This window comes from Neodiprion pinetum, chromosome 1, assembly GCF_021155775.2.
Source record: "Neodiprion pinetum isolate iyNeoPine1 chromosome 1, iyNeoPine1.2, whole genome shotgun sequence".
In the NCBI taxonomy this organism is placed as follows: domain Eukaryota; kingdom Metazoa; phylum Arthropoda; class Insecta; order Hymenoptera; family Diprionidae; genus Neodiprion; species Neodiprion pinetum.
This window is the reverse complement of record NC_060232.1, coordinates 10,992,479-11,017,851: the sequence shown is the minus strand read 5'-3', so window position 1 is coordinate 11,017,851 and position 25,373 is coordinate 10,992,479. Positions and strand designations below refer to the sequence as shown.

The 25,373-nt window shown below is 41.6% G+C and overlaps 1 protein-coding gene across 5 annotated transcripts in view; it reads right to left on the bottom strand.

Moving 5' to 3' along the window:
* The window catches only part of LOC124211117 (tyrosine-protein phosphatase non-receptor type 13), a 118,787-nt gene that overhangs the window by 21,191 nt on the left and 72,223 nt on the right, over window positions 1-25,373 (bottom strand). For 4 of the 5 annotated variants that reach the window (XM_046609874.2, XM_069134397.1, XM_046609863.2 and 1 more), the window contains 2 exons: window positions 19,843-20,007; window positions 1,113-2,053 (listed from right to left, as the gene is read on the bottom strand). In XM_046609874.2, coding sequence (XP_046465830.1) covers window positions 1,113-2,053; window positions 19,843-20,007 — 1,106 coding nt within the window. Of the gene's footprint in view, window positions 1-1,112; window positions 2,054-2,662; window positions 2,924-19,842; window positions 20,008-25,373 lie in introns of those variants that run through there. The other variant, XM_046609900.2, reaches the window with a different exon arrangement.

Genomic DNA, 25,373 nt, shown 5'->3' with positions numbered 1-25,373 from the left:
GATTAGGCATTAAATTAAGCCGTCGTCCAAGTATCGAGACATAGAAATTCTGAGACGTACATGACCGACTATAGCCTACTTATTGATGCTTTTCTTTGCCAATGTTTAAGGGGATATCGGACCCTCGTTGAATTCGGCGAATCGTAGTTTAAATTCCTTAATTTTTCCGAGTCATGAAGTCTCTCTGAATTTCGGCAAATGATGGGGTTTATGATTGTGCTTGCGGGTCGTCTGCGAAAAGTTCGGAAAATGGATGGTAAGATACAAAAAATGCCAAACTCAGCTGCACTAGCGTACCGTAATCTCAAATCGAGTGAAAAAATAGCAGTAAGTACTTTTTTCAGTAAGTACTTCAGCGTTTTGGTCAATTATCAGAACTTTTTTTTCTCAACCCATAAGCACACTCGTAAAGTCCTGTACGATTTGCCAAAGTATGAAGAAACTTCATTATTCATATTTAGGAAAGAAAAGAATTGTAAAATATGATATCCCCTCAACGACAATTTAACGCAAAAGGGTAGTAGCATATTTATTTACGATTCATAAATAATATTGATTCAATTGTTGGCGGCAAAAGCTAAATTGTTAATCAAGTTCTGTACTGAATAATTTATCTGTTCCGCGGCGCGGAATTTTGGTATATATCGAACGGATGAAGAAATTTTCCACAAACAATGTACTCATTTGACGCAAGGCAAGTGAAAAGTAATTCCAATTTCTTTCCAGAGTTCCACAGCTGGTGGATCAAATTACCAGCCTTTTCACAAACTTTATCCCACCGAAGTACGTAAAAAAGGGTGAAGATATTCATCGTCATTTGGTCCGGTTAACACCGTTCAACTGTCGTCGCAAACGGTCGTTGCAAAGTGCTTCTATATGTTTTGGCACTCTGGAACAAACTGTTTCTCTGATCTCTCAAGCGTTAGAAGCATTACAGTCTGGCTCAACATGTCGCCGGAGGAGAGTTTTTGCAAGCGCGATGTGACAGGCTTTTATTGACTCAGAATCGAAGCTTTTCTCGGATTTTCGCTTCCACCGGCACTTCACAAAACGTTCGACAAACACGAGAGAGAAATCAAAGACCGGGAAAATCGGAACGGAGACTGACTCACCTTGGTGGCTTGACAGGTGGACCAGACTCAACGTCTGAACTCGAAGCCGGTGCCATTCTCTTCAGAGTCGTGATGATCCGTGGTGGTTTCGGAGGGACGGGACCACGTGGAGTGAAGCTCTTCTCCTGACTCGGGCAGGATTTACCCTCAGCGTGATCCGCGATCGGGCCCTGACATCCCGCAGGATCGCAGTTGGGTTGTGCCGCAAAGATAGTCAATTGAGGTGGTCCGCTGCAGCGCTTTGGATTCGGCTCATTCGCTCTGGTCACCGATTGGGTATTCGAAGTCTCGCGACGATGATGCGGAAGCCCGTGCATCAAGTACTTTCCGCGAGTCCCTGAAAGCACCCTTGTCGTCTGTCCATAAACGTCCGTGCTCCTCGAGTGGTCCTTGAGAGGTTTCGCTCCGTTCATGCTGCGAACGTCCTGCGTACTGAGAAACGGCTTCACCGGAAGCGAATAGATCGGATCGCTGTATATATTTCCGGAGGAGTTTTGAAGATTCTTCCTTCGGGACACGGCCAGCAAATCATTGCCGGTCTCTGGCTGATCGGTGCGAACCGGCTGAGAGTTCGTCCTTGCATGGTGCTGGGGCCCAGGAGCCCCTGGATTGCCCGGGATGTTCATCTGTGACTGGAACTCAGGTCTCGTTCCGTTTTCCAATGACCTTTCGCACCCCGGTAGACTCAGCAGATTCGGTTGCGACCTTGAGTTTCGTGACTGGGCTTTGAAGAGGGCTCCCTTCCCCTGGTGGTGCTTCGGGAAATGCGGCTGAGGTGGTGGCTGCTGTTGGCCCTGGTGAAGCTTCAATCTGGCACCCTGAAGAACGACTCGTTTTCGAGCCGCGTATTGCGGACAACGCACCACCTCTCGGTACATGTCCATAACTATGTGCGAGAAGGGCTTCGTCTGAAGGCGAGTCCTGCAGTATTCTGATATCACCTGTAACGAAAGATGCGATTGATTTTATTTGATTTTAAAGTTCTGGACCATGGCTGGTGAGAGATGGGAGTAAATATCCGTGCCTTCCTTCCGATAACATCGTACGATTTTACGTTAGGGGTAAGAAAATAATTTTCATGTTTCAGAAAACTGAACATACACTGTTCGATGATCGAAATCGAAATTTGTAACTTATGTAAGTAACGTTTACGGAACTCTTGAAGGTTGAGTCAAGCTCCTCGTAGAATTGAAATTTCCATTCCAAACACTAGCTGTTCATTAAAAAGGAATAGCAGAATGGGAAACGAACGAAAATGTTGGTCATCGGAAAAAGTTTGGACGCCTTCACTCGGTACACTAAAAGTTATTACACCGAAGAATTGCTTTGTGATATTCCCGGGCATTCGTATAAGCGCGGAATTTCCATGTCTGCATATTACGCGACACCTTAGCCGAACCTTCCGCAGTGTGAAGACAGCGTAAAGCAGAAGATTTGAATTCGGAGTACCGATCGGTATTTCGACGAGCGAAAGTCGTTCGGTTCGGAAAATCGCTATTGTCAATTCCCGAACACACATTTTCCCCGCATTATTAAAAGAGAAGCTTTACCTCCGAAGGAGCGACGGGTTTCTGGAGTCGAATTTCTGTCAAGCTCTACGGTGGGCCGAGTTTTCCTTGATGAAGGAGAACGGTCCAATTTCTTTCTCTCTACCCCAGACGAGCCTCGACAAAGCCATCACTTTCACACTCGAGAAGAATTCGCCGGTAGGCGAACATCTGACCCAAATGACCGGGCAAGAGTACGAAGTAGAATAATTACTCCCTTTGTTTGCTTGCGCAGCTCAGATCCACGCCGGCCGAAACCGACAACCGAGGACTCGACCCTGCTGTTCTCCAACTCCTCGAACCAGCCCGACGCCCCCGCCACGCGAAACCATTAACAGCAGCTGATTTAATAAACTGCCATTCCGTATGCGAGACGTCACCCTCCTCCACTCGACGTCGCCCGTCGCAACGTGTGTGACGGTTTGGGAGCATGGCATGCCTGATCAGGCGACATTGTTAATGTCGTTTGATTGTGAGACGTCTCGCGGTATGTGAACAGGTATCGGTGAGCTTTTCCTTTCTCCTCTTTGCCCCGCACTCGCCACGTTCAGAATTTTTTTCCAATCGTTGTTCGGTGGGATCGGTAGAAATTCTTATGATAATTAGTATTTTATATTACGCGGAGAAACGATGGGCTGTATTAATAAATTAACAGCTGTACTTTCTTCGGTATAGCAATAAAATGGTAAACGTTTACGTTTGTTCGAGACAAATTGCGACTCTGCACATCAGTCTTAATTGGAACATATTTGTATTTACGAGCAATCTTGCACGTGCAAAGTGGGGTAAATGTAATGGTGTAAGATCGCTGGTTGGATAAGTTTGTTGAGGTTATTCAAAACTTTATGGATGAGGTTTGACTGTGAGTAGCATATGAGACTACGTTTCAAGTATTTGATCAGAAATATCAAGAGAAAAAATGATACGCAATATCGTCTTGATCAGGGATAAGGTTAGTTTCTTTTTGGACAGTAGACTTTCCGAGTCCTTTGGATTTCCAAGATCGGAACGGTCTGTATTAGAAAAATTCGATTATTTATAAATACCTGTCAGCTTTATAAATTTGAAGCAATCTCTCTCTCTCACTCTCTGCGTAAGCCGGAAATTCTTTTCAACATGAACCAGTCGTATTATTGGATCAACTTGAAATTTGTCATACTTTTTCTCAGAAACACGATGAACAAAATCACAAATATGAATCGTAGTTTCAAGCCTCAATTAATTTTTTAATATTTTAAAACTGATTGTGTACTTTATTTACAATTATTCAAATATCGGACCTAACGGATAAAAATTTAATGATACAGCCAGATATTCCTCTGCGATATCATTCGTTACATACTAAGTACATATACTGCAATTTCTGACAAAATTAGAAGACCACGATGACAGTAGTTGTACTTAAAATTAAATCCTACAAACGAGTGATACACTTTCTTTGAAGAAACGAATTTGTTGAAACGCACAAGCCAATCGACTCTTCAATTTAATTTTAAACCGTTTAGTTAACCGAACCATTTACTTGAAAATGGGTGAATTTGTATTGCTAATCAACAAGTGAAAATAAATTTTAATACAATTTTCGCGGAGCTTGCAATCAGGTGATTGATCTTGTTTTTCTCTTGATAATGTAAAAAATTGTTTTCTCTCGAAAAATAATTGCAGCCTGACTCATTTTGTTATTGCCCCATTTGTCAGCATAAAGTCAAACTAATCCCCATGAAATAATGTGAAATATAAAAAATATGTTCAAGCCAATTTTTCGCGTGGATTATTTTTTGGTAAAATGAATGATTCGGATTCACAGGCGGCTGTAACTAAACCGGCCGATTTGAAGACCCAGTTGCGGTCACAATTAATCTCCGAGGAGCTAAGAATAATGCGTCATTGGTCCAGAGGGCAGTCCGGAGGCTGACAGACAGTCTCGTTTATTATCATCCGACGAAAGGGAGAGAAGTTACGCACCGTCTACGTACCTCGCTTCGTACCTAGCGAATAGAAAAAGTAATTTGGCAAAGGGGGATGTAAATTACCCCTCATTACCCGTAGGCATAATATTTCCAGACACAACCGATTCTGCCAAAAGCACGCCTGCAAGCGCAACTTGATTTAGAATATACCTTCTAAAAATAACACATTTCTCATACTATACGTATATTATGCTTATGCTGCATTTATTTACCAACCTCGCGTAGAATCTCCTCTATATTGCAGGAAAAGAGAGACTCGCTCTTTCTCCCTTGCGCCGACGCCTATCGACGGTGAAAAAATTTTAATTAGCGCCATTACGCGACTTCGCGGAAAAGGTGGAAAAAATTGAATTAAAATTCTTACAAAACTAAAAATAGACGACGTAAGCCTGAAACGACAAACGGATATGATGTAAATAAATCAACGCAGGATGAGACCGTGTTGATAAAAAAAAAGTCAGAATATTCCACGCTAACACAGTTCCGTAGTTGTTGATTCGCGACGCAAAAAGAGACCTCCACAATCCGTTTTAATTACACGCCAGCTATAGCACGCATATGTATAAACTTTTGCACAAGGTATGAAACAGCGAAGCAACGTTGATCAGAGCGTAGGAAGTTACAAATTTATGTAAAAAGCATTACAATCAGGTGTAACGTATCGCAATTGGTGATGATTTTCTCTCCGCGTCTTTAAAATGAAATATACGTAAATTCAAAGTTTAACTTGCCACGAGCCTCGGATGACTTGACGTGATTCATACGTCTTGGCATTGTCCATAATTTCGTTTCTCCTTCTTCGACAGCATTGACTCACAATCAGTGCCGGGAACGATTGTCGGTTTGGTTGCTCACGGAAAGGATTGAAACCCCCTGAACACCTTGAAGGATTACTCTTACGTCTACATTGGCGAGCACTTGGAGTGGAGAACTCGAAGCAAAGTGACCTGTACTATATATAAGTTCACTGAATTTCAGTGGAAACTTTGGCAACTCTGTTCAGCTAACGCCGATCGAAGATCTAACCCTTGGAGGTGGAAAATAAATGTCAATGGAAACAAAGTTTATGGAATGTGAAAAGTCGTCTTTGTAAAAACTTGGCAATGATGGTATGGCAATTAAACAGTCGGTCACTTTTGGATTCTAAATATCTGAAGGTGAAATAGTATCAGCTAATAAGGTGCGAGAGGAATTTCAGGGTAAAAATATAAAAATTTCACGACTTACTAGAGGAACGAGAAGGTTTTGGAGAGCATTTGATCCACCAATGACAAGTGATACCGATATTTCATCACTCGAACCGAAACATGAACTCTAATGAACACGCGAACTCTCCACTTACATGTATGACAAGCAAAATTCTGCTAACATCCATCTGTTCGTACGCAAATGGTAGCTACCTACTACTTTTGAAAAGTGATTAAATCTCGACTGGATGTCTGCCTATCCATTGATGAAAACGGAGCAAAGCGAGACGCTACGTTTATTACCGAGAATAAGTCGAGACTGGGAAGATATTTTACCGGTAAAGAAAATACGGAAGGACTTCTGTTACTGACAGCTTTGACCACAATCTGGCTCTAACCCTGTAGACCTCGTACCTACCTCGTTCGCTTTGATAGAAAGTTCCGTAAAGCTGCAGCGAAGCTTGAAGAGCAGAAACATATCGCGACGGCCCGAGCTGGCAGGGATCGTGCATCAACGGGACAAAACAATATCCAACCCGCGACCATTCATCCAGGCTTTTCCCGTCTTCATTTACGGGTACCAGCTACGCTCCAGATTTTCCTGGCAGGTTTAATTGCTGAGCACTAACAGTGGGCATTCATCGGTTGAACACAACCCGAACAGAAGCACGCTTCAATGTGGAAACGGAACCTTCCGTCCTTCTGGGAAAACCCTCTGCCCATTTTAATGCAACGCCCACTGGGGCGCAATTTTAGCGAAGCTCTTTTTTTTACACTTTGGCGGTCACGCGAATCGAGCGTAAAATCGAATCGTTGTAATTTGTTGAGGCCTTTTATCCCTCGTCATTATTCTAAACATCTTACAAGGATAAGGGTACAAAATTAGAATTGCTGATTGATAGAAGGACCGGAATATCCAGTTTTGATAGACGCGAAAATCTTATTCTTATAATTAAAAAATGTGAAAAGTTCAAGTACAGAAAATTGAAAACATGGAAAATCAGAATCGAGAGCTTACATACGATTCTATATTATCGAGAGTAATCTGACGATTCCACAGTTTGGCATTCTATCTTTTACCTCTCCGTTTTTCGACTTTCAACATTCTTAATTGCTATGTATTAAGTTTTTACTTCTTGAAAAATGCAAAAAAATGTTCGAAGATTTCCTTACTCGAAATAGTGACAAGTTTCTCGAACCATGTAACAATTTCCAATAATCGGTCTATTTTTCTTAAGTATGCAATTGCCATGCACGTATGAGCAGCTCTTTCTTTGATAACCAATCCTATCCATTCTCTACAGTAATTCTGTTTTCCCAAATTTATCTGGTAGAGTTCAAAGTTTCTAACAAATTTCTCAGATTGCGTCAATGTCCGATCCTTCGTGAATTAATGGAACACCCGTAGTCCATGGAAATGAACAATATAATTTGTATAAACGGTGTAGGTATCTCAGAGGATAATCTATGCTCACTGAATCTGAATTAAATGACAAGTAAACTGACGCGTGTAATCAAGACTGAGCGTCCTCCGAATAGCGTCCCCTCAGAATCGTTCTGGCACAAAGTTACGTTATTGTATCGATTGTATTTCATTAGCGAGAGTCCCAGAAGCCGGTGGCAGTTGGCTGTAAATGGCACCAGCAAGCCGTGTCGTTAAGTAATTCCCAAGCTTCAAATTAATTATATTAACTCTGAGCAAACTAACAGCTTGGTTGATTTTCCCTCCGTCAGGCTCGTGAATAAATTTCCCTATCCCAATGAGCGAAGGATGTCGCAAGTTAAGCATGCAGCGGTTGCAGTAATTCGTAGCAAAACTGACAATATAATAATTCTGCAAAAGAATAGACGAATATACCTTATTAAGAACAGAAAAATGCGTTTAATTTTTAATTTTTTTTTTTTTTTTGCTCTCCGCTCATCCCGTCGATTGAATTCATTCGCCAATGAGCAAGTGCATCGGTGCCAAAGTTTTGCAAAAGCTTGAACCACAGGCTATTCGTTCTCGATCCCAAGCTTGGGATCCATGTACGCGTCGAAAGGATCCTCGTAGGTTCGACAGAGACGTCAGCATGCAGTCCAGACCTCGTCTGTTGGTCGGTTGGTATAATTAATGACAAAGAGCTGCGCAAGGTATCAAACGAAGAGTAATGAGTTTACTGCGGTAGCCGGCACTCAGTCAACGCCACTCTCAGCATCCCTCACTGTCCGTCTCTCTCTCCCTCTATCTTTCTCTCCTTCCATGTCTCAGGTGCTCGTTGTCACATGGAAGCGGCGTCGTGAGTGGGTGGCACGATTCCATTCCACGTACGTTTCATTCATGAGGACGAGTATTGTCATTTTCATCGGTCTTCCCACCTTGGAGGGGGGCCTTGGGATGGAATATGGCTGCGTTGACAGGTGTGCGTGACGAGTAAGGGTTGTCAAACCGTCACAGGGATTCGGATCGGTTGTTCTTTCATCGATTTTCTAAATAGCGCGTTACGTCAATACAGACTTCATTTGGATCCAAAAGAGAGTTCACATAAACTGGCGATTTCAGTTATCGCTATACTTGACACGATCACTGATTGCATTACGTCAAGATAAGTCAAGTGTACGGACTCCAGGATCTCGTGATTTTTACCTCCAGTATCAACCCCTGGATTAAATTTCACATAACCTCTCAGAAAGTCGTCAAGTAACATTTCATAGTTTCCAATGTTACCGATCATCAAGAGTGAGTTTCATATTTTCCGGATCAGCTCGACGCCAGAGATTACCATTAGGTACACAGACTGTACACGAAAACTATACAATTCGAGGGTCTCAGATTGCAAACCTCGATTTATGGTGTACATGTCTTATCAAATGGTGAAAAATTTGTTGCTGACTGCATCAACGAATAAGCCACTTGTTAATTCGTGCAAATATGCTCGATATTTCACTGCGGCTGCTGAAAAGCCACACTTTTATTTTTCATTCATACTTCACATCGGGATACGTAATATTTTCCCGATTTCGATACACGTGAACTTTTTGAAGTTATCTAACACTTCGAAGCGTTGAAAAGTGTGTAACATAATCTCGACTTTTTCTGCACGGTTGGTTGCTAATGAACACAAAAAATCAAATTTCAAAGATCGAGGTTACCAACTTGCTTCCGGTCTCCCCCGACCTCGAGGTCAATTCTATAGCCTTCTCCACCCAGCCGAAGCATAGTTTGCGGAAACTGATAATTGATTGATCGCATTACGTGTCGTTGACGTGCCTGGAATCGCGTCTGACGAAAATCAGGCCAAGAGATAACAGTCGGACGGGTTGACGTTGAAAGGATCCTATATGGATTGTTATGGTGAGAGAAAAAAGATCTCCTAGCGCCCGGCGCAATTTGGTGGGTGAATGTGTAGACAGGGTGCTGCATAATTCAACAATGACAAAAACCGATTGAGTGAATTGTACTACCGGAAAATTAAATCAACGTTGTAAATGCCTGAATAAATTCACTAATCAACGTCCAGAGTTACTTTGTTTCATTACCACTCCACTAATTGATGGTGTTAAGTAATCACAAGCACAGTCGTCTGTGCTGATATAATTGCATTTTTGACACGTCATTTCAGTTCAAAGCCGTAGATTTCGCAAAAGAATCATATATCGAGCTTGTCGTTTATACTTCGATCGTTCTCGATGGAAAATATTTTAATCGAACAGTCGTTAGATTACCATCATGAAGAAATTTATAACTCCAGATTCTAGTATGAAGATGGGTCATTAAGGGGATCAGCATGAGTTAAGTTTGGCAAACGTGGAATTCACAGGCTCTCAGCCGCGTCGTGATTATTCTTCGAAGTAACCAATTTCGCAAACTCACAATACCTAAGCATGAAAAAACGAGTGAAAAACTGAGAAGAGAACCAATTTAGGGGGAATTTTCACCACAATATCGAGATTCGATATAAAACATCCAAAATATTCAACACATCGGTTACGCGAGACTGAACGTCCCCGGATTGTGGACAAGCTACGAAACAAGTCGAATAAGTTGAATAAGTTGAATAAGTTGAATAAGTTGAATAAATTGCATATATTGCATGCAAAATTAATGAAATCCTGACTGGCCGCTCAGTTCCAGAGTATCTCATGCCCCCCACACACCTTGTGTAATACGATCCGAAATCAGTTCGATCTAACACGTGTGTGTAACACCGTCGATCCGTAGATCGAAACAGCAGTCGATCCATTAGTCGTAATTTCTCTGGCGGATTCCCCCCTTCCCGAATCCCGATATCCTGTCGATATCTCCCTATTATCGACAACCTGTGGGTGTGTAAGGGTATCGTTTCTCGCTCTAACCGCGAACCCATCTCGAGAGGAGCTGGCAGACCATCCTAACCTAACCCCTCCTGACCTACCTTCGGCTACTCTTCGCCTCGTCTCAGGACTTGGAACTCTGGATGCTCCTGGATTCGCCCCCATTCCTTTCTTCCTGTCATTCTACTCTCGCCCTCGCCTTCAGCTGGCTTGGCAACCCTGATACGATGGATAGCCGGCGCATCGCGTCGATAAATTATTACAACGAAGCGAACGGGGACTCGTCCTCACCGAAATTGAGCATTCCGAAAGCTGGCTGAAAATAATCGATTCACTTCTGCACCCATTTTATACTCGATCTAACGATATTTCCAGGCACTTCCTCGCATAATGGCGTTCCTATAACATCTAGTCCGTAGGGTTGTCACTAAGTTCTTGCCTGAATATCGAGGGGCTGCGCACTTAAGAAATCATTGAACCATCTCATCAAAAATCAGACAGGAAATCGCTAAAGGTCGCTGGAAATCGCTCGAATAGCATGAATCCTGATGTCCTCATGATTTCTCAAAATGTATGGGAGATCATGGGGAATCACAAAAAAACCACGTGATTTCGGGAATCGCTGGGAATCATTCATCCCCTTTCCAAGCAAGCAAGCCTTTATCCAACGTCTATGTATATAGATAAATTATCGATGTCATCTCTTATTGTAAGTGAAAAAAGTTTGTGTTCACGAAAATGTTTATGAGAGGATAAAATAATTATTCCAATTTCTTTAATAATTCGTGTTATTGATTGAGTCCCCACGTATCCCTAATCGGAAATTAATTATTGTTAATCTATAATAATTACTCAATGCTCATTTCTTGACAGTCTAGAATTCAATGATTTCTGAAATTTAGAAATCACTCGTAATCGTTGGAATCAGCAGAAATCGCAGGAACTCGTAGGTAATCTCATTGATTCGAAAATCATCGGTATCGCAGTCGAAACCAAACGAAATCGATTCCTCTTGGAAATCGTCGTGCCACCGAATTTGCGAGTGAGCAATCCGAATATGCTGAATACGACCGGCCGAGCCTAGTCCAAAAGTTTAAACAAATGTTAACTTAATGATTGCTTCGTATTATTAGATCGCATTGTTTCTAGAACGCCAATAGCGGTAATTCCCGTTTATCGAAAAGTATGGAGAGATGAAAGTGAAAATAGGTCGAAAACTTCGTTTCGAATATTCGAATGTCCAGTTTACCACATTTTTAATCGAGTTAATTTCAATCACTCTTTCAACGATCGATTAATCATTGCATCGAATATTTCGATAGACTCAATGGCTTTAAATCGTCCTGACACCAACGGTTCCTCCGATTCTGGCCAAAGCCTAAAAATCCTTTCGGTAATCTGATTTCACGGGTATCAGAATATGTGCTAACTGACGTGGGAGGAACATTGCGATTAAATTGGGAAACAAAATTACACCTGAACTGTGCTCGTGATTCTCTTATCGTCATCGCAAGGCTATACGAGGCGAGGAGGGAGACAAAGTTTAGCCCAATGTTACACCGCATGAATATACTACACGGGGTCGTCCCGACATCGATTAAACTCGATTTTCCCATCGCCGAGTGAAATACGATGTTCAATTATGAGCGTTGGGTTGAGTTGGGTTAGGCTGGAAAAAAATAACCGACGCATAGTCATACATTGAAAAACGATGCCCAAGTCCTGTTTGCCGATCATTTCCTCTTTATTATCTTTAAATCGATCAATACGGATTTTGGCTGTTCGTCATTTTACACATCAGGTCGGGCGTCTGCACGTGTGTAGACCTCGAGACAATTTATAGTTTAATACGTAGCTAACCGATTTCAGCTTCACCGTATCAATTTCAGGACAAATCTCTCCGATCATAGAAAAATTAGGCAATACACCGATGTGAAATTATCGTCGTTCCTGTGAGCGAGCGGAAGAAAATAATACCAAACTTACGAGCAAGAGCGTCGAGTTTTTTGTTGCTCAGTTTTATTCGAAATGCTATCAGAGCAATGATATTAATTTTGGTCAACAAATAAAAATATTGAATTCACTATAGAATTATAAAACTGTTTCATTGAATTTGTGATAAATAATGTACCAAAAAAATATAAGTATGAATCACGTGCAGTTTTCATCACCGCAGTCTCGAATACTTTCAAAGTATAAGAAATATTCTAAAAAAAAATCACATCTCAAATTTTCGCATTATCTACTCAATCCAAGAGAAAGGTTACAAGTGCCGTTTTCACTTAGCCTGAAAGCTCTCGGTGTAAAGAATACAACGTATATCGAAAATCTTATCGCGGTTCGGTTTATAATGGCCCATCAACGTTCGGGATCGATTAGCGAATTATTATCATCGTTTTCCAAAGCAGGGGAAGATGTTATATAATAACAATAACAATGAAAAGACGAAGAAGAAAAAAAAGAAGAATCCAACCAAGGTTGCCAGACTGAAAATTGCCTCGCCTCGCGGCGTTGCGCGCGTGTTGCGATGAAACGAAAGTGCGGCCGAGTAATTACGCATTGTTTCGATCGAATATTTAAAGATGAGTCAGCGACTGATTTGGCACTCAATTCACGCAAAGTACAATGACTTTCCAGGGTCCCGCGCAGCGTTATCTGTCCCCGTATCCAAGCGCGCAAGCAAAGCTGACCCACGTGACTTTCGGTAAGCGTTTCGAAACCGCGATTCCAGGGTTCACTTGCCCTGGATCATAAAGAACAAAGGGTGCGTAGGGCGCCCTCAAACACGTTTCGGTTTCCGCGATATCTGTACTGCGCGCATAGCTTTAGTACGCGGACATTGCATGCATACCTGATGTTGACTCCGAGCTGATGATACGCGACAGGCCACGATGTCACGTCGCAAGGTTATTCCGACGAATTTTACCGCGTGAATGTTAAATTCTATCCCCCGCTGATTTCCCGAGCCGCCGTAATTGTGCAGCAACAGATATCCAGATCGATTTGGTACGAAAAATCATGGTCAATTGCTCTAAGCGTGAACCTTATTGTTCGATTGACCTTTGCCATCTTCCTTCGCGAAAATGGCCACATTTTGGTATGTTAAACCAGAATTCAAGTCCGTGACGTCACGACCTATCGAGGTCAGACACCCTGTGACATTTAAGAAGGCACATGCACCCACCTTAGAACGGAATATTCGGATGAAACGAGTCGTTAATTTTATGACACATCGATATGATCGAGTGAAAAGTGGGTGCTGTAAAATGTAGACTCTTATAATCACCCCAATTGTACGGTATATGTTCCAGGCGACGAAAATTCCAAGTACAGATTTCAGATAAGAAATTGATTCCTGGAAATTTAATCGAGAGAATTGTCAAACGTAAAAATAACAACCCTGCGAAGAATCAGATCGACGGATCGCAGGAAAGAACGGCCAGTAGGAACAGAAATACGCCGGGATTCTTAATCCACTGGCTTGATTCGCCGCAGTTCCGAAAATACGTCTCAAGTTTTCTCGATCGATCCGTAATTCCTCATACCTACACATTTATACAAACAAAACCCGTCCTCGAGGCACCATTCACGTCATTACTTTTCCAGAAAGAGGAACAAAAGGTAGTAACATTTGAGGGAAATTTGATAGAAAGAACTGAAGAAGTCAGTCGACGTAAGCTATATTCGAGCGAAAAGCTTTTCGTTTCAAAATTTTCTGACCTTCAAAACCAACTGAATCACACAATGTTTTCTTTCCTCGTAAATTTCGTGACACAAAAGTTTCTCACCGCCATTAACGAGCTGTGAGGCGAGCTGAACGGTGCCTCTTAATTTCCGCAAAGGATGTCATCTCTGTCGTAAAAAGCGGAAGAAGTTACGCGGCGTTCACTTTCCTCGTTTAAATAATCCGCTATACGCATCGATAAAACCGCGAAGAAGCCCTGCGCCAAACGACCAGTAAATATACAAGTTATTCCAGGCTTATCGATCAGTTACGACTTCCAGAGTAATGATAAGAATAACTTTTGCAAAAGCTCGAGATATCCTTACGCGATCCACGTGTACAGCAGAAATGCAATTTTCTCTCCGCAACTGTTTGCCGCGGTTTGAATGAAATTTTACAAACCCACAAACAACTGCTCGTTGTTACACGTGGGTGGATCATGGGCTCCAACTTTGAGCAGAGGAGGACAAGCTCCGAGAAGCGCGCTTCCACGCTGGATGTGTACATAATACATCACATGTTTGTTTAGGTACAGGGTATATATATATATACGTGTATCTGTGTATTGCGGAAAGGTGTATGGCTCAGGGAGCTTTTCAAACGAAAAACGGAAAGTTTGAATACCAAGTAGAAAATTTTCATTGAATGGAAAGCCTTGAGCATACGGAAAGGTCAGGGGTCACCAGCAGTGTTAGACGTTTCTGGTATCCCTCCCCCTCCCCCGCCACCCCGAGCTTTTGCAGATGCCACGCTGAGGTCACCACCGCACCCGCGGAGATGCCATCCTATTCAAAGCTCTTACCGAGAATTTTCGCCTCCCTTTATCATCCAAAAATAATATCTCGCAAACCCGTTGAATCGATATTTTCAATTCACTTTCGCCTCAAGCAGATTCGAGTTATTTTTAGATTATTCTGAGGAATTGTTTGCTTTCCGTTTTAGATAAAATCGCGAACGAACTTTAACCAATTTCAAGTAATTGATGCTTCATGTGTTTGACCTAGAATCAAGTCCAATTTCGAGATCAATATTCCAATTCTCGACCCAGGGTCGTGGGACGAAGTCGCACCACTTATAGACCCCAGTAAGGGGCAGCACTGAAATTTCGAATTTAAAAAGTTCCGAAAATGCTAAATTCCAAATTTTTCGGTGGAAAAACTCAATGCAACGAAATCAAACTTTGACCAAACATCGAAGTTTCGAATGGTCCGAAACCCGAAGATCAAAGTTCCGAAGGTGCAAGGCCCCAAAAGGGCATAACTCCGAGAAGTCAAAGTTCCGAAAGTGCGAAAATGAGAAAATTTAAAAATCTAAAACATCGAAATTTTGAATGATCGAAGATTTTCAGTTCTGTGGATTTCTGGCTTGGAGAATTTTTACCACTTTCATCTTTGTTTGTTTGGGATTATCGATATTTTTAAGTTCGGAATCCTGATTATTCGGATCTTCGGTATTTCTGATTTTTTACACCCACTCGTTGAGTAAACTCCTCTGTGCGAGTATATTTTACCTTTCGGAATTTTATTCGATCGAAACTTAATTTTCGAAATTTTGCTCTACCGGAACTTTACTTTCGGAACTTTGCTGTATCGTGACTTGAATTTCCGGAATTCTGCATATCGAAATTTTCGCCCATTCAAAACTCTGTAGTTTCGTAAAATTGTAATTTCTTTACTTCAAGTTTCGCTACCAAGTAATTCGGAATTAGTCTTTTCGAAACTTTTCAAATCCGGAGCTTCAGCCCTGCCTCACAAACCTATTTCTTTACAAATCCCATGGAATTTGTTATTCCTGTAATTCGATTCGACGAGACCAAGCGTATATCAAGTTCTCCATGTGTACTTTTAAAAACCTCGATTCAGTGCATTCCGGGTATGATTGTGCATCGGAACTGATGCGAGCTCACATTGTATACGCGCAGCGTTTATTATTACATGCATATTCACGATTTTCACTGCCGCGTACAAACAACTCCGAGGATACGCGCACCCCGCCTGTATTTAATTATAAGCAAATTGGTTTATTATGCACCCCCTACACCGCGGGACTCGAGGTGCCAGACTTGGCCTCCCAGCCTCTTTCTGGCCAAAACTGTACGGGTCAACCGCGCAACGAGGACCGAAGCTGGCTGGCCAGATTTCCGACTTGCCAACCGCAGAGTGGTAACCTGAGCTCCTGAGCTCGATGGAGTTCCTGCGGTGGTGAACCTTATCCCAAGCTGCACGGTATATACCTATACACAACGTAAATTAATTCGCAAAATTATTGTTTGCCCCCTTCTCCTGTATACCTGTCCGAGCCAAGTTTCAATCGTAAATCATATCTCGGTATGAGCGTGCAAGCCTGATGTAATTCCTCATCGCGATATAACTTGCAAAATCACCTCCGTGTTCCTCCAAGGAGCCGAGATGCAGCTTCAGCATCCTCTTGATCCGTATACATTGGCTAACCAATTTCCTCGAGGAATGATACCATCGATAATTTACACTAGACTGGGCCAAAAAAAAACAAAGAATTTTTTTTTTTTAATGGTACTGTAAAAACATTGTTCATGACGACAAATAAAAATTATCCTGAAAGTTTGAGCCCTTAATATTAATATTAAGGGGTGTATCGTTACAGCTATTGATTTTTTAACAGTCACCGCATTTTTTTACCCAAAATCCGTCAATTATCAATCTGAAAAGTAATTTCAATGTTGAATAACTTTTAAAGGAGAGAATTTCATGAAAAATGTTAAGAGACCTTTTTTGTAGAGCATCAAATTTCCCACAAAAATAATGGTTTGATACATGAAAATATTGATTTTTCTGGTAATTACAAAAATCAAAAATTCAAACAAAAATTTGAAAAAACAAATCAATGTTTAAGGCACGATTACAAGGAAACGGCTCGATCTACGTCAATTTAGTAACAGAGCTTTTTTGTAGGAAATTTAATTTCCCTTAAAAATATGGATTGATAAAATTTTTCAGATTGATAATTGACGGATTTTGGGTAAAAAAAAATGCGGTAACTGTTAAAAAATCAATAGCTGTAACGATACACCCCTTAATATTAATGTTAAGGGCTCAAACTTTCAGGATAATTTTCATTTGTCGTCATGAACAATGTTTCTACAGTACCATTAAAAAAAAGTTCTTCGTCTATTTTGGCCCAGTCTAATTTACACGTTAAGTGTTGTAGGATTTCTTTTTCTTTTTTCCTTTTCTTCTTGAGCAGCTTTATCTAATTAAGTAACCGGCATTGTATGAAACGAAACGTAATTTGTAAATATTAGAACAGAATTATATTTGAGAATCCGATGCGTAGGAATGTTTCTTATGCGCATAAAATTTATCGGAACCTGAGTACTTCGTTATCTCTTTTTCGTCCTTCTCGTCGGGCAACGACGAATATTCCTAGCAATTAAAATAGATGTAGGAAATATTTTTAAACGTATTATACTTTTACGTATAATGTGGAATTTAGAGTGAAATTTATATTGGACATTTTTCCACTCTAGGATATGCTGCCCCTACTATATATATATACATATATTATATACGTATAATACGTATACTTAGGTACAATCTGTGACGAAAATAATCCCGAAGATACGTGACTGCGATTCCCTCGAATCCCGAAAAATTTAAAATGAAAAGATAAACTTTACACCATTTTCGTTGAAAATTCTTCCTCGCCGTGAATTACTTGCAGGAAGATTATACGAAATTCATTAATACCTACATAGCACGTTTCGAAACAAGAAGTTCCGTACTTCCATAAAAAATAAAGCAGATCGTGAATCAGCAAAATAATTTTGTATAAATAATTTATTTTCATTTTCTGTTCGAAAATCAAAGAGACTGACTAACCATCTCTGCTCGTTGAAAGAAACCCTAGTAATTTTCGTTACTCGTGTACTTCTTTCACAAATAAACTAATTTGTTCATCCAATATTGAATCATCCTACAACCATGCCTGATATGAAAACATACGATGATAAAAAATTTCCTAACTAAATAAATCGAACGATATTCTTCTCAGCGCTTTGTCAAAACAAGTTCGTCACGATTATTATCTATGCCTGTTTACCGGCAAACAGCAAGCAACTTCGGAGTAATTATCCGGGTGAAATTGCGAGGGGTATATCATGAGCCATGAATACTTTTCACTTGAAAAACAGAGAACGCGTTTTAAAAGGTTCTCGGTTGAGTGGCTGGGCGTAGCACCGAGTGCCTTCAGAGGGAGACGCAACTCGGCTCGGGCACGACGCATAAAATGTTTCACTTGACGGACAATACGTACCTTCGTATAGGTGCCGCGAACTTTTAACGCCTTTTTTCCAAAACAATATAACGACAGGGCTGCAAGAGGCAAAGGAAAAAGCCAGGCTTTGGCCATCGCCCCTTTAAAAATTAGGGAAACTGTTTTGACACATTTTTCCCCCCTCATATTCTAGTTTATGGAAACGCAAAAATCTGACCACCGCGATTGAAACTCCACATTACGTGTTATTGAAGTTTCGGAAATTTCAATAAACGACTTTAAAATTTTCAACATAATTTTTCCGAGACTAATGTTTTTCTTTTCCACCGTCAAAATGTTCGGCGATTTTCTGTTTTATTAGAAAACTTATTTATTCATCTTCTACTCGTAACATTCTTCCATCGAATACCCGAAAAATAGATAAACCTAATAGCCGTTTAAAAATAACAAAAACATGTAGTCATCGATCCAAAACATCTCTATAAGGTCACCCAATAAAGCCTACCGTGTTAAATCCGTATCACAATACGTGGAATAAGCATCGATTTCTCTATCGGTATATCCATAAGTCCATCTGACGTCTGAAATCATTTGGATGCAGCTCATACCTACAATCGTATTCGCGTTTGCAATGCGATAGGAATAGGTTACGCGTAAATATTCAACGCCAGGTCGACGATACCGCGTCACCTTGAGCACGCGTATTACATACACTGCAATTTACTGTTTGGTTCGAATACGCACGACGCCACCATATGCACGTAATCCTGTCAGCACTCACCCGATACATCGCAGCCTTCAGAGCCCATATCTTCACGGTGACTGGTATCGTTGCATTTGGAATTATGAACCAGCTGATTGTGAGATGCATTTCGAGCACTGCATGACCAAGTGCACATCAATTCATAGGCCAAAATGTGTACCGGGATGCGAATTTTCATCGCATCGTGGTTTGCGAGTACATGGACTGCCAAATGCTTTCGCAGTGCGTTCCACGCCATGAATCAGTTTCATCCAGGGATAGTTACGATGTTAACCAACTGCAGCTGTATGTTTTCCGTAGCGCAAGTTCGTTTCGCGAATTGGAATCTACTGTAACTAATTTTGTATCATCCGCCTACGTACATTTTGGGTTCGGTGAGTATGGAAAGTGATTTCAAAGGATTTGTTATGGCAATCTAGAACCAGGTGAAGGACTCGAACTAATTTTTAATGGTTGCATACGATTTCAAAGAGGTCAAAAGGTCTCAGAAAATTGCGGATCTTTCAAATAGCTTCTAAAGATCTCACAAATGTTCAAAGATTTTCAAACGTTTTTGAAAGATTTTTATGTAATTTTAAAATACCTTATAAACTAGTAGACTTTCAAATTTCGTAGAAAGTTTTCCGGTATGCTTAAATTCTACAAAAAGTCATAATTTCGAAAAAAAAGTTTTCCTTTACAATTTGGCGAAGCTTTCAAGATATGTTAAATGATTGCAATACACTCGACATCACAATAACGATAAACCACCCTCGGCCGCAAAGTGTCGCAAGATTTCCGGTACGATTCGAGCATTTTATTCTGACAAAGGAGAATCACTTCAGTCCATGAAATATTTACAAACGCTCAGGGCTGAATGATGCGTCCATTTACGACCGTACGACGGATGCAGCCGGAAAGGGAAACGCATCGGACGAGGGTGCTGGGCGACGACAAGCCCAGCGTTACACTGCAGATTGTACCGAAGAAAAATGAGAAGTGAGAATAGCACTTACGTCTAGAAGGTTCATGAGAGAAGCTCTTCGGCGTGGGTCAGGCTCCGTCATGGCGGCCAAGACTGACTGCAGCGCAGAGGATGGCGACACCGACCCCGTCCCAGTCAAAGCTGCACCCCGGGGTGTCGTATCCAACAGCGCCCTGCCCAGCGAGTACATCCACATCTGAAAACCAGGAATAAACATTTAAGCGACGTTCACCAGCAGAGGTTAGATTCCACGATGAGAATTAGCTGGATTTGAAACGTACAACGGTACAAGTTGTGTTGGGACTACGGGGTGGTCTCGAATGGATGAGATGTTATTTGATTTATGGAGAGTTCGAGTCGATGCTGTGGAATGTGCCAAGAGTGCCTCCGTGTTCCCGTCAATCGTGAAGATACGCAACAGCCGGAGAATGTAGGGCGAGACGAATTCGGATAACGTATGTCCTTTTGAACGCTGGAGGAGTATATCGGATAAACGGATAACGAAGCGTAAGAGAAATGTCGAACGGTTCCGGAAGTGAGCTCACGATCGGAAAACGACAATGCCGACGGAATTTACATGATAAAGTGGATCAGACTGTTTCTCTTGGAAAGAATTCTCCGCGAGAATGGACTATCGATCGGTTCTACGGAGGATCGAGTCAACAACCTTGGCGCACCGCGCGGGAAGTGCCAATCTGATTCCAGGTAGGTAAGAAGGTTCAGCTAGTTGATTGACAACGGATAAATAGATGCTCGGAAAGAGGAAAAAGCGGAGGAAAAACGTCGAGACGATATTGTGAGACGACGGCGGTGCGAAGAAGACGAAATAAATTTCCCTCTTGTATATTCAGGCATACTTGATCCACGCAATATTAGATTGTCAAACAGGATGAAATATCGAGCCAGAAAAGCTCGCGACTCAACCGCCGATACCGCCAGAGAATTTGTTCACTTCACAAATCACCTTGACTGACTTTTACTAAAAACCCAATAATTCCAAACTGAAACTCAAGTGGAGCATGTATTAAAGGTGGTGAGGAAACTTGGAAGGGTAAATCACTACAGCTACAACATGCTGAATGCTCTCGGGTAGGAATGACTGGAACCGAGTCTCGTACATACACGAACCTAGGCGCATCAGCTTCAAATATGTATAGCAAGTTATATTGAACGGAAGTGTAAAGAGAAAGAGGAAATGCTTCTCCAACGTTTCCGACCGTATGGGAGTCACGCGAACATTTCTCATCTCCACGGGAACAAGTCATTGTGTCTGCCTGTTTGAAGACGAGCACATTTCCCATGGGTGGAGAACCAGCCAGGATTTGCGCTGCAACGCAACGTGATCCAACTAATTTTAAGTTATAGATATCACGTACATGATGGTACAGTTTCTCACTTTCATAAAGCGGCAAATAATCCAGAAAGATTTCAGGAATACGATTACGAGGTATTCATTGTCAGCCTGTCGGAGTTGAAATTTAAAGCGAGACACTATCCAAGGGAAATGTACAGTTCAACTGTTAGCAAAGCTGCTTTCAGAAAAGGCCTGCGTTTGAGTCTGAAGACGAATGTAAAGAGAAAATCAGAATTAAACACTCCATGAAGCACTGCGAATAACATATTCATGAGTCATGATTCATTTCCTGAAACCAGAAGATGCGAAACGGTTGAAATTTTGAACGCATAAGATTGATCTACCCCATTAACGCCGTGGAAATGCGGAAATTTAAGGCCCTGATCCGTAAATCCCGTAATTAGAGAGAACATCAACGTGCACGGAATCAGAAGAGTACCTGGATACGAGAGAACAGGTAGGCAGTAACCGAGAAAGGCTTACCGGCGAATGTGCAGTTCGTCTCGTTCGGTATATTCAGGTTAATTCGTATTCAAGGTACAAGCGAAACTGCTAATTACTCTGACAACGACGAGGCTCCGTCACAGCTGATGTGGTACGATCGCAAGTATTCACTAGCTGGCAGGTAGGTAGGTAGTTAGATAAGTGCAGGTATACCGGCGAAGTGTTTACTCGTTCAAGACCAATCGAAGTCCCTCGAAAGTTAACTAGGTTACCGGCTTCAACTCCTGCCTCGGAGAACGCGATTAATTAATAATTTAATAATCTCAGCGACTCGGCTAGCTCTTCGACAAGTTCTAGGGAGCGTCGCTCAAGTACCGTTACGCCTCTGACGCCCCTCTAGTCTACACTTTATAGATAATGAGATCGTCTCCGCTGAACGGTAATTCTCAAATCATCCTAACACCCAAAAGTTATTGGTCGATGCAGATCGAAAAAACAACTTCTTCGCAACTTTAAAGGAAAGAATAGTGACCCCCAGTCTTTTTTTTCAGACTTTGTTTTTCAATCACCTGTGGAAGTATGAATATAGAGGGTCGTGCGCAATTTTTTCTTGATAAAAGACATTTTTAGGGCTGGATTAAAATCTAAAGTATTCAATGTCAGTACTGGATAAATAAGATTTCCATTGAACGCAGAAATGAATAAGTGGATAATTGGACCGCCTTGTTCAATATCATGGGAAAACCCGTGAGTGGACTTATGGCAAATGATGGAGAGTGTAGTGAACATGACCGATAAAAGAATATTTTGAAAAGTAATATTCGATACTCTTAAGTCATATTCACGATTATCGTACAAATCCCTGAACGAGCACGTTATCCTTTTCGGTAACGATCCTACCGTGTAGCCGATGATCACTCGAGTGCTGATCAATAAGTATAGCATGCATTACTCCTAATCAGCACTGATGCTATCCCTATATTAAAGCCATGATTCAATTCTTTCACGTCGCAACGCCAAGCAAATGATTAGTTAACAGCACCAATATTAATAGCACATGATTGCCACGCACACATCCATTACAACAATTTCATGAATGTTTACAGCTCAATGTAATCAAATTCCATTAACACCGACTACTGCTGAATTACACATATTAATTCCAACTAGGAATATGAAGTATTCATTTTGGATTTGCACCATATAGGTCCTGGTTGAAACATAACAACGCCGATTGAATATTTCATTCAGTGTAGCTGTAACGCGAGGCAAAATCTCAATATCTATTGAAGCTACTTCACCGCGGCTTATTCGCGGACCTGAGGATACATCTGTGCCATGAAACGCCGTTATTATATAAAACGTGGTAAAGTATAACCATACCCAGTCGTCACTCGGAAAGAAAGCCTCCGGTGACGACCGGAATGTAACACCATGCACATCAAGATCTAACGCAAGGCACCCGCACGTTGATGTCAAGGACTGGGATCCTCCAGCTGATCGTGAAGGTATAAGAAGATGGGCAGATCCATGTAGCATTCATTTCACATCTTGTTACATTTACAGTGGCAGATACGTCATAAATCACCAAGAACGGAACGCCGAGAAGCGGTGGATTCTACGAGCGAAAACGAGTAGTATAGAAGCGAAAGCCAGAGAATCGCGATGAGAGAAGATAAAGATGAGAATGAAGCCGCTGCTGATACGGTGAAAATGTGGCTTGCTTGGTTTCGCATATTCCGCTGGAATCCGTCAGAAGAAGAATAGGAAACGGAGGTAGCGATAGAAAAAGACACAGACGACGAGACGGGGATAGCCGGATAAACGGATGTCAACGCAACTCGGTTCTCTCTGACAACACACAAGGCGTACCGAATGCAGAAATAGACCTGGGTATTATTTTTCCCTCCAGCGTTCCCCGATGCGCTCGCTACCACTTGTATTTTCAGCGTGTTATTGGAATTGCAAAGCTGGTTCTCTTTCTCGCCCTCTTATCTTTTCTCAAGATAACTCCTAGATGGTCATGGTAGTAGTCGCAACGTAAATGACACGGAAATTTTCGCTGCACTGATGAATAAACGAGCCCTGCAGCAGTGCTTTCTCTTTGTAAAGCCGCCAAAGCAAAGGTCCTTTTCAACTGGTCGCAAGTAATTTCGAATTCAGGTTGTATTCCGCTTTGAATGATAGATGAAAGCATCTCTGATGTAGAGAAGTGATGATCCTGTGCAGTCAGGGAAAACTAAGTCTGGATACTTCGTAGCTACGCGTAAAAATAGAGTTAGAACGAGTATATTGTTCAATGGAAGGCCAGACTAAAAAAACGTAGGATTACACTCACACCGAACGTTGACCTAATGAAATTCACTCTATTCTTCGTACTTCGAATGATAAACAGACGATTCATTTTGTACGTTCATGAGTTGAAAACTGGACTGCATAGAATCAAAGGATCCTACTGCTTTTGAATGAACTTCCCAGCTCATAGTATAAGCTCCCGGAATTATATTTCATGCTTTCAATGCCACACGCGTGTGGTACTTATGCGAGAATATGGAGTGGCGGTCATAAGTTTTAATAAGCCCGGGTCAGCGAGTCTGTCTATCGCATATGCATTACAGGTACTGACTCTCAATCTCAATATAACGCGTAGAACCATTCAAGGTGTCTGAGGGTATACTTTGGCTGATCCAAGATATGAAACGCGGAAGGATAATATCGGAGAAATTTCTATCCTATCTACCCACCTAAAGTTTTATTTGCGCCGATCACCCGATACACTTTTACCCCTGTAGGTACGTACACTCGTGGTGCTCTTTAGAAGCTCACCCCGCACCATGAACCCGAACAATGTACGTGATCAGAACATTCGGTAAAGTTTTCGAGCTTTGTCGCGAACTTCCTCGTCTGTGCCTGACGACACGACGCACACGAATATCGGTGTGTCGATAGATCAGTCGATTCAAAGCCCCACATAATAATGGAGCAGGTGGTGTCCTACCGGGCAGCGCAACAACTATACCTAAAGTTTTTAATTACAAGCGCATGATAAGCTTCCGGTAGAACGTGCTGCGAGGAAAATACTGCGCTCGGTTCCATAGTCGGTGAAGTTGGCAATTTACGAAAGTAGATTAAGCCCCGCTTCAAGCTGAATTCGAGCAAAAACCGACGGCTACATGTATACCGATCCATCTGTTTCGTCCGTCTTTCACATGCATATTCGTCCCTTAAGCCGAAACAGCTGAACCTACTGGGTTGAAATAACAAACGGTCGATCGACCCGTCGTTTCTTCGTTATTATTGGCATACTCGGTAGCCCGCAAAAACGTGGTCGTCATTCAGACATAATGCGTCACGACTAAATTATAATAGCAACTTATACAGTGTGTTACTATGTATGTTTGGATAATTTTTTCCACCCATAGCTTTTATGCGAAAATTACTGAGCCAGATTTCTATACAAGATAAGCTTCCAGTAAGTTTAAATGTATTTGCTATTTGTCGTGGAAAAGGATCCTTTACAGGTCTACAAAAAACCAACGAAAGTAACCTGATATAGGTATGTATGTACACAAATGGCGAAGGATTATATCACTGATTTAAATTTGGTGCAGATCCTGAAAAAGCTTTTTTGTTTCGAAGACTTGAGGCGCGCTCATTTGTGTCATTGCAAACATGTACATTCTAAGGGGTGACAATGGATTTTCGAGCGTAACACGCTTTATTTACCGAGAAATCGATGGCTGCTTGATAACCAAAAGTAATAA